The sequence below is a fragment of the Bactrocera oleae genome, chromosome 3 (genome assembly GCF_042242935.1).
Source record: "Bactrocera oleae isolate idBacOlea1 chromosome 3, idBacOlea1, whole genome shotgun sequence".
In the NCBI taxonomy this organism is placed as follows: Eukaryota; Metazoa; Arthropoda; class Insecta; order Diptera; family Tephritidae; genus Bactrocera; species Bactrocera oleae.
In genome coordinates this window covers 8,708,624-8,719,671 of record NC_091537.1, presented here as the reverse complement: position 1 = coordinate 8,719,671, position 11,048 = coordinate 8,708,624, and the positions used below count along the sequence as shown (strand labels likewise).

Genomic DNA, 11,048 nt, shown 5'->3' with positions numbered 1-11,048 from the left:
AGGAAACCGTGAAATTGTATGCAAAACGCTTTAAAGTTTTGATATCTAATGTAAAATGTTCATAAAACAGATATAAAATACCCATAAATGCAAAATATTTTGTCTAATCGACTTGAAATTTAGACACAGCAATTTATGGATATTATGCTTTTATTTACTAATAATTTAACTGCTGCTTATTAATATATTTTAATTTTTTACTTTTTTTCAATTCGGCTCTTATGCAACCATGCGTTTTGTTAGAATGAATACGTGGTATGGTCGTTTTGACAGCTCACAGCTGTATCAAATATGTGAAAAGTTGATTTAAAGTAAAAAGTTATTGGTTGATGAGTTGTAATTGTTTTTAGATAAATTAGTATATAATTTATATTGTAAAGGCTTTGTAATACTCCATAAAACATGTTAACTTTACGTGACAGACAAATAAGTAAGTGGCTGGTGACAGATATAAAATTTAACCCATCGGAGAAAACTTGTATATATGTACATATGTATACAGAGGGATGAACTAGCAAAATAAAGCTTCTATTTACTATGTGCTCATAATTTGTACATATATAATGAGAGTTTATAATTATCCATTTAAGATGCTATAAAGCAGATGCTCAATCTGAATGCGCAACAGCCGAAAATGTTAGCTGCGGAGCCCGTATGGAAAATACTAATATTTGATCGGGTGGGACAGGACATCATATCACCTATAATTTCCATTAAGGAATTACGCGAACTGGGCGTGACTTTACATGTGTGAGTTCAATTATCATTAATTTTATGAGACACTACAACAAAAATGAACATAATACAAATTCCCTTTTAGACTACTACATTCCGACCGTGACTCTATACCAGATGTGCCTGCCGTCTACTTCTGCTTGCCGACCGATGAAAATTTGGATCGTATTCAGCAGGATTTCGGAAACGGGTTGTACGATGTTTACCATTTAAATTTTTTGGCGCCCATTACACGACAAAAAATTGAAGATTTGGCAGCAGCAGCACTGCAAGCCGGTTGTGTAGCTAACATACATCGTGTATACGATCAATATGTGAACTTTATCAGTTTGGAAGATGACTTTTTCATATTGAAACATCAGAAGAGTGAGCAATTGTCATATTATTCCATAAATCGCGCAAATACGCGCGATGATGAAATGGAGGCATTAATGGACTCTATAGTGGATTCACTATTTGCCGTATTTGTCACGTTAGGCAACGTGCCAATTATACGTTGTCCGCGCAATAGCGCTGCCGAAATGGTAGCACGTAAATTGGAGAAGAAACTGCGTGAGAACCTATGGGACTCGCGCTCCAACCTTTTTCATATGGATGCCACGCAAGCCGGTGGTGGTGTATTTAGTTTCCAGCGCCCCGTGCTGCTACTGTTGGACAGAAATTTAGATTTAGCCACACCATTACATCACACATGGTCTTATCAAGCGCTGGTGCATGATGTACTAGAATTGGGATTAAATTTAGTATACGTCGAGGATGACGGTGCAACGAACACGGGTATTTTTTTTTTATAATTTTATCATATAAAGCTTGTTTATTAGTCAAACTTATTGAATTTCTATAGGTACACGCAAAAAGCCAAAAGCTTGCGATCTAGATCGCAATGATCGATTTTGGGTGACACACAAAGGCAGTCCATTTCCTACAGTGGCCGAAGCCATACAAGAGGAATTAGAATCCTATCGCAATTCAGAGGACGAAATCAAACGCCTGAAAACATCTATGGGCATTGATGGTGAAACTGAAGTGGCATTCTCCATGGTTAATGATACTACTGCACGTCTCACCAACGCTGTCAATTCATTGCCACAGCTGATGGAAAAGAAGCGTCTCATTGATATGCACACAAAAATCGCTACAGCAATTTTAAACTATATAAAAGCGCGTCGTTTGGATTCTTTCTTTGAGTTGGAGGAAAAAATCATGTCGAAACAAACGCTCGATCGACCGTTGCTGGAATTGTTGAAAGATCCCGAATTCGGTTTACCCGAGGATAAGTTACGGCTGTTCATCATCTATTATATATGTGCGCAAAATGTACCCGAATTCGAAATTGAACGTATGAAAGAAGCGCTGCAAGAGGCCGGCTGTGATCTCTCGCCACTTGCATATGTACAGCGTTGGAAGGGTATTATGAATCGCTCACCGGCACTGAGTCAAGTTGCACAATACGAGGGCGGTGGTACACGTACCGTTTCTATGTTCTCGAAATTGGTATCGCAAGGCTCATCATTTGTGATGGAAGGTGTCAAGAATTTGGTCGTCAAAAGACATGTAAGTGCTTAAAATATGTGAAATGAGCGCTATAAATTAAATACGCTTTTCTTTTTCCTACGTTTTAGAGTCTGCCGGTAACGAAAATTACCGAACAGGTGATGGAATGCCGCAGCAATTCGGAAACCGATGATTATCTTTACTTGGATCCGAAACTCTTAAAAGGCGGTGATGTATTGCCAAAGAATCGTGCACCATTCCAAGATGCGGTCGTCTTTATCGTAGGCGGTGGCAATTATATTGAATACCAAAATTTGGTGGACTACATCAAACAAAAGCAAACGACAAATGTAAATAAGCGCATCATCTATGGTGCATCGACGCTGAGCAATGCGAAACTTTTCCTCAAAGAGCTATCGGCATTGGGGAGAGAAATACAGGCGCCAGTCTTGAGTTAGGAACGGCAAAACAGATACAGGGTACACGCCAAATTGAAATGCTGTTGAACGGTGAAAAAAAAACGAGTATTGTGTGAAGTCTTGAATATTTGCTAATTTCTCATACTTTTTTTGTTTATCAACGAATAAATTGCAAATATTGTAGTGCTGGCGGCGTTTTCTGACCATCACACTATTATGTAACTGCTATAGCACTTTTATTTTAATTTGTAAGCATTGGTTTTTGTTTTCTACAATTTATTACATATATACAAACATAACTAAAAGCCAAGTTGTAACTGAGTTGCATGGGCCTACATAAATAAAAAGCATACATTACATTTAAAAATTATTATTTTATAAATCACGCCTTATTATATGAGTATGTAGCTTGATAACACTTTATTTTTATGCAATAATTGAAAGGAAGTAATAAATACATATTTATAGCAAAATAAATATATAAAGTACGTGTGTTTTATATATATAATCGTTATTTTTGTGCTTGTAGCGGTAGGTTAAGGAAAAGGCTACATACATGCATACATATATATAAAAAGTTTTTGTATAACATATGTGCTGTATAAGAAATTTCTCCGTTAAAATTCACAATATTCATTTATATTTTATAAGCGACAGTATTTGTTGTATATCAACGTTTTGCGCTGATATGCTGTAATTTTTCTTTTACATATGTAAATTAGTGTATATGTATGTATGTGTAAACTTACATAAAAATTTTTATTTTAAAAATTTTTTTTAAAGTTTTAAATATTTCCTACATAGTTCATTCCTGCAAACACACCAATGGCAACCCAGTCGCTGTCAAGCTGTTGCCGCCAAAAATGCCGTTATTTGTCAGTTTCCTTGTCGCGAGTGAAAAATTCAGTTGGTGGCTAATAAAAGTGTTTAAAAGTGAAAAAGAACGCTATAAATATCACATCATGTGAAGTTTTTGCATAATTATAATCTGTGCAGTGTATTTATTGTGAGAAAAGTGTGTGCGTGTGTTTTATTAAGTAGTTTGTTCGGTTAATGTGCAGGGCTTAGTGAAAAGTCTGTGCAGTGAAAAGCCAGACATATTAGAGTAATTAATATTTGAAATGTGTTTATTTTTAAGTAAATATGCTTAAATTGAGTGTGTAATTATTCGCTGATTTGCAATAATAAATATATTTAATAACGTATTATTGAAAAATGAATGCGTGTGCTAGCAATAGCAAGAAAAAGCCGTGTTCGTACATGCATACGCAAGTAAGTGCATAGGCGCAGAAATGAGGTGAGCTGTCACATTTTTAATTGCATGTGGAGAGTTAATGTTAAATTGCTTACAAAGCCTTTCAAACTGCTGAAATGCATGCAATTTACACTTTTTGTAAATAAATGAACACCTTTCTCTGTTTTATTAGATTTTTGTTTTAAAAATTGAATTAATGCAAATAAACGTCTAAAATTTTAACTGAATTATTGCAAATAATTGAAAGTTTGAGTTATTTAATCAAGACATGTGATTTTTTCCAATAATTTTTGTGTTAACACATTTTATTGAAGCTCGAATTTATGTTTTGGCTTAGCATAATTGGTTTTTTGTGTCTCTAAATATTTATTTTAATAAATTGGTAATATTTATTTTATTTTTTTTTTAACTAAGGAATTTCTTTAATTTTGTACCTGAAACTGATTTTTTAAATTTAATTTAGCTTATGTTTTCGATGGCCACATGCAATTCAAAAGTATTTAATACTCGCTTTAACAAAAATATATGTATGTTTCTTTATGAGACTACGCCACACAAAATATTTAAACTTCCGTTTGCTTTTACCGTTTTAAAATTTACACACAATTCATCTAGAAAATTTCATCGCTGGCAATACCGTCGCTGGCAAGTTGCGGCCGTCAAAAAGCCGTTATGTGTTAGCTTCCTTTTCGCGAGTGAAAAATTGTGTTGTTAATAAAAAGTGTAAAAAAGCATCAAAAATCCTAATAAGTATCATCGCAAGTAAAGTTTTTGCATAATTATATTATTATTAAGTGTATTCTTTAAATATAAAGCTTGAAAAACACGAGTATGTTTGGTTTTGTGTTAGTTCGGTTGTGGCATAGTGAAAGCTCTGCGCAGGAATATGTGAGTAAAGGAAGTGGTTTGTTTTTGTACACAAATGTGTGCAAATGTATGCAAGTGTGTGTTTTATTTAGTGAATTTTTAATAATATTGATATTTAATGATAAAATATGGAAGATCAAGTTCGTGTGCAAGAAGCAGCAGCAAAGTGACATACATATTTGTGCATGCATACGAATGTGTGTTGATACAAAAGTCAGGTGAGATGTCACATGTTTAATAGCACTGAGGTGGAAAATGTTGAATTGGTGATAAAGCCACAAGTCAAACTATTAAATATGCATGAAACTCAACGTTCATAGAATACAAGGTTACGACAATTTTAAAATCATATGTTTGATGACGAAGTTGGTTCAAAATGCTTGGCTGGCATAGTATTTTTAATATGTTTGTGTTCTTTTATATTTGAAATAGCTTTAAATAATACTTATAAAAACTATTAAATGGTCATATTTTTGTAAGCAATCGGTAAGAATTTGTATCAAAGATGTGATGATTATGAAATTGGTTTGCATTTAAAAAATTTTTTGAGACTTTAAGAATATTTCAATTTGAAATAAAATTTTGATTTAAAAAAATATGTATGTATATATGTACATACATAGCAACTCTAATTGTTAAAGAAAATTATGCCGAAATCACTAAATATAATACTTTCAAACTGTTTTGCCAAACACAGAAAAATGAAAAAAGCTATGTGCTTGCTCCTGTGAACAACCGTTCCAACTATGTATTTTTAAAATAAAAATTTTTTCTCTTAAATTAAATTTTGTATTTAAACTAATTTTCCCAAAAAAGCGATCACATTTTTTTCGTGGTTCCCATTGGCACCGTTTCCTTGGCGTGGTCACGGCAAATCATTGTTGTTTTAATTTGTTTGGTTGCTAATTTTTGCAATTCATATGAGAAGATTTTGTTTATAGTATTTTGTTTAATTACTTTTTATCCATATTTAATTCTTCTTGTCACCTCTGCTTAGTAGTAGAAGCGTATTGGTTAAAATGCCTGGAGGACGCGCCACCGAGTGTGCTTTTCACCGCAATTAGAGAGTCTATTATATGCGAGGTTTCACACAGCGATGGTAGCGGTGACAGAAGCTTTCGCACAGAAAAGCCACCGCAGAATGATCCACGAAGGCGAGAAATGGTATTTTTGCTTTTGTTGCTTGCTGCAATTGGGGAGGGAAATGCAGTCAACCCTTTCAACCATGGGACCACGGACCGCTGATAATTCACTGTACAATGATGCTATAAATGTGACTTGCTGACGAAAAAGGCTCTGTGAATTACATTCACAGAAAATAAATTTTTTTGTCTTGCAAATACATTCATGTTGGTTCAATGACGTTAAGGTTGTCGTAACCTTGTATTCTGTGAACATTGCATGAAATCTACACACTATGTACTTTGTAAATAACAAACGCTCTTGCCAGCAGGGTTTTCATTTTGTTAATTCAAAAATTTTGGTTTAAAATAAGATTTTAAAGTTTCAATTACAATTTTGTGATTAAATAGTAAATTTTAAATTATTAATTCCGATTTTGATGTGATTAAGATTTAAAATTGAAAATTCAAAGCTTAGAATCGGAATTAAAAATTTAGAATATATTTTTCAATTTAAAAATAAACAACGTAACAAATAAAAAAATTTTCATTTAAATATTTTAAATTAAAAACTGGAATAAAAAGGGGTAAAAAAAGAAACAGAAAAACTATAATTTTAAGCAATTAAATATATTCCTTCTTAAAATATAACGAAAGCGGTAGAACATGAAGTACGAAAATATGAAAAAAATGTAAATTCTAAAACAATTTCTTTTTGTTTTATTCTTAATTATAATCCCAGCTTTACATTTATTATTAATTCTCCAATTCGGCTTTTGATGATATGAATATATTATTTTGGAATTAGTTAGTTCAATTTAAAGAGGCTTAGAAATTATTCAACACTTATGCAATTATAATTTGCGTTTGAACAGTGCCAAAAATTAGATCGTAGAATAAATATAGCGTTCTTGGAAGGCTTTTATTTGTTACACATATGTATGTTACATACATATACATGCTAAAAGTGATTCCATAATCTGTCGCTAATGTTAGAAACAAGTGTTACACGAATGGTTACGTGTGAAGCTTAATGTATGACTAGCGCATGCGCACATACAAAATCAACCGCACAACTAATAAACTAACCAACTTATGACCAATGCACATCAGCAATAACAATCAATTCAATAAATTGCTAAACATTTTTACTACAAACAACCAAACGCTATTCACATGCCCATCAGCCAGCAGCAGTTCACTTCAAGTCAACACATTAAAGAGTGTTTCAATTTGTTAACACGCCAAGTCAATACGAACAACAACACAACATCTCGTTGCGCTCCACTTGCCAGCCATAAAAAATTAACAAACTATAATTGTCAGGTAATTTGAAATGTGAAAACTGTCACTGTCACATCAAGTGCGCATTTTTAGGACTTTAAGATGCTTTTTGCTACCAAACCGTGTATAAGTAGCGGCCACAGGCATCCTTGGCTGTAGATATCAGGCGAACGCGTCAAATTGTTTATGGCCTGTGTGTGGCGCGCATTTGGCAGTAGCAAAAAAAAAAAAGGCATGTACATATGTATGTATGTGTTGTAGTGTTTTGGAATTTTTCATTTCAACTGAAATTGGAACATTAATGCATTAAAGTTCCTGCTAAGCGCAAGCGTAGACCGACGTAACGCAGCCAACTTTTTACCGTCATAGCGCACATTTTTCTACACACAAACATATGTTGACATGCAGCTACATGCAACTAGGATAATCTACCCTTTATACGGCGCTTATCCTTAGGGGGATTTTAAGTTATGTGCCCGCTGTGGCGATTCTGTTTTTTTTTTTTTGTTCAAGCGTAATTCATTGGTGCAATTTTCTAAAATAGCTAAACCCTCTCACAATCAAAACCATTCTTAATTTTTTTTTAATTTGCTTTTCATAAATTAGGGTGTGTTCAGACAAGACAATAAGCGTGCTAACGAATTGAAGACTTTCAAATATTTATTTCAAAAGCAAAATTCTGTGCAAATAATTTTCAAACTTTGATTTTTGTTTTTGAAAAAATCCATTTTTTAAAAATATTTTTTCAAAACTCACACTTCGAAAGAATATGCGCAACTATAATATTTTCGTACTTTTTTGCCACTCACAGATAACGAACAAACACTTGACGGTTGATTCTGTAAACAACCGGACTAACTATTCTTAAAATATTAATTTTTTTGTTAAATTATTTTTAACTTCCCGCTAAGAAAATTGAAAATTTTCTAAAAATCGGGAAGATATTGGTTTCACCCCATTTTGCAAAAATCGAGTTCTCAACAGATCTCGACGTCCAATTTCTTCCAAACGACTTGACCGATCGACACCAAAAACTAATCAGTTCTAAACCTTGAAAAAACACATCGTTTGCCGCAAAATCGGTTGATTTACTTGCGAGATATCGAAAACGAAAAATTTCGAAGAGCTCAAAAGCAGTGAAAAAAGCGAAATTTGAACGTTAGCGTATGAAATTAGAGGGAAGTTGCAGGGATGGCCCTTGAGGCCAACCGTTTTCCACATTTTTTGTATTTAGTCCCTTGTGGTTCATGTTCGCGAGGAAAATGTCTTATAAACCATTCTTACCTAGTTGCTGAGAGGTTTACATGCAGTAGGCGACTATTTTATTCCGAGAACATTCATTAGCTTGGATATCAGCGTAGAATTTGTGAGCGTTCTCGATATTTTCTAACCATTCTTCACAAAATTTTCACGAAATAAAATTGAATGGTTGAAAATAGTAATATTAATATAAAACATTTCTAAATGATAAAATTTGCCGAAGATTATAGCTTTAGCAGCAAAGAACTTGATATTCGTTCAGTGTGTAAGGCAGCTATATGCTATAGTGGTCCGATATCAGATCGTTATCTCGAAAATGAAGGACTGGTTCGCGTATGTGCAGACAGACGGACAAATGGATATGGCTAAATCGACTCGGCACGTCATGCTGCTCATTGCTGATCATTTTTATATACCATATATTTTTTAGAATCTCCGACGATCACTTTCCAGAGCCGCTTTTCGGTTGCTGAACAAAATTTTTTGAAAAAGCTATTTTCTTTGCCAAGTCTAACCACATCCTTATACAAATATACATATATACTTGTTTATATTGTTGTTTAATGCTGTGTACACAATTGTTAACATCAGTGTTCTAAATGTTGTTGCAACATGTTGTTCGTACATATGTTTCCCTGTTTGTTTGGGTGTGTGGGACTAGCATTTAACACCTCATGCCATGGCGTTGCTACCACATACCACAAACGTGATTAACTCTTTAAATGGAATGCGGCAAGCGGAGTGCCTTTTTTGGATCTAGATGGCAGTCCATAATACTTGGAGTGTGAAATCTTAGTGGCGCATAGTTGGGCATAAGTACAAATGCAGTTGTTGTAGGCATTTAGTGAACGTTACAGTGTGATTTGAGTGCATTCAGTTTACATTTAAGCTGTTGTCGTTGATCTAGTGTTAATTGCGCTGGTGGGAATTTTTACCTTTCCAAGTTGGTTAATTGGAGAATTTCAAGTGTAATCGTTTTATGCCTAAGCAATGCACAGTTTGTGTGCAAATGCCATACGCACATCCATGTGTATATATGTATATACTCAAGTAGTGACACTAAGTAGCCCATATTTGTGTGGATGTTATTAACATTTTCCGTTTAAGTTGAATGAGTCATTAAATAATTTCCACCTGAAAAGAGTATTTTTTTTGAATTATTATTTTTCCATTTCTTCATCACTGCAATAGTTGGATTATTCAATCTTTGTCGATTTCAAAATAACAATTTCTTAAAAACTCTCCATTTATTCAACAATATTTATATTGCCACCGTGAAATAATCTTCTTTAAAAACTTCTCCATCAAAGCACCTCGGGAAAAAAACTTTGGAACAGCCTTAATTACTTCTATTTTTCTTTGTTTCAATTCCGGTTAATTTTGCCATATTACCTAAAAGGAAATATCGGAAAACTTTGTATGGAAGCCGAAAAAAAAACGGGATAATAGATCGACTTTAGACCAATGATTCTTTGTCAGTTAACCTAAAGATTTAATTAAGTAATTAGGATCGGCACTAACAGCATTCTACAGCACTTTAGTGCTGGTTCTTCTGATCGCAGTTAAGCTGGATTAAGAGCCGAGGGCTCACATAACTTCGCCAATATTTCCATAAATTACTGGTGTAATCGGCATCCAGAACGAAATTTGAAATATAATTTTCAATTTAGAGACCATTTTTCTTATACTACTATACTATACTACGAGCATAGGGCCTCTAAAAGGTTGCGCCATTTCACACCTTTGAGGGCTGTAGTATTTGTGACATCCCAGGTGATTTCAGCATTCGCGCAGTACCGACCGAGAGTATGATCTATTCGGCGCCTTATTCTGCGTTTTTGTTAAACTTTATAGCGCTTAATGGTTTATAGTGTTGGGCCAGAATACTCCACAGTTGATTCGTGGGCATTTGTTGGTGAAGGCATTTAATCTCTGAGTAATGGAGTTCGAGACAAGACATGCTGATAATATTCTGCAGCAATTGTAGCCGTCCAAACGCCGCTCTTGAGTTGCTCATCCTACTGTAGACATCCGATCTTGCTCCTCCGTCAGTTGTTATAATTCGATTTCGTGATTATCAATCTTTATTTTAGCTTCGGCTGAAGTGATTGACACTCATGACTTCATTTTTGCGTTGTTTAATTCAAGTCCGACAATACGTACCAGCTTGACTAGCTTATTTGTATTTTCTTGCATGTCGGCGAGCTTCTGCGATGGTAGGCAAATGTCATGTGGAAAGTTCAAATCCTCGAGTTGCCGTATGAGATTTCATTCGATGCCTGTTTTCTTGTGTAGGGTGAGCGTGCTCATGACGTTGTCTAGGTCGATAGCGAAGAGCAATGGAGAGAGAGGGCAGCGTTGCCCTACTGCGAAGTTTGCGATGAATAGATTGTTGATTTGATTTTTACACACAGTAGAGTATTTTTAAGCAAACGGTTTAACTTGCTCTTGAAAATTATGTTGAGGTCACTAAATACTCTCACAAAAAACGAAAAAAACAATATGGCTGATTTGAACAAGCGGACCTAATATCTTCATAAAATATTTTTTTTTTCTTAAATTAAATTTTGTATTTAAACTAATTTTTGCAAAAAAGCGATCACACATTTTTAT

The 11,048-nt window shown here is 34.1% G+C and overlaps 1 protein-coding gene across 1 annotated transcript; it reads left to right on the top strand.

The window, feature by feature from the left end:
- Positions 1–251: 251 nt before the first annotated feature.
- On the top strand, positions 252–3,133 carry Slh (sec1 family domain containing Slh). The gene is made up of 5 exons (XM_014245434.3): positions 252–430; positions 591–750; positions 821–1,512; positions 1,580–2,289; positions 2,358–3,133. Exons 1-5 carry the CDS (start codon positions 403–405, stop codon positions 2,685–2,687), a joined length of 1,920 nt encoding a protein of 639 aa, XP_014100909.1. The 5' UTR covers positions 252–402; the 3' UTR covers positions 2,688–3,133.
- The last annotated feature ends 7,915 nt before the right edge of the window (positions 3,134–11,048 follow it).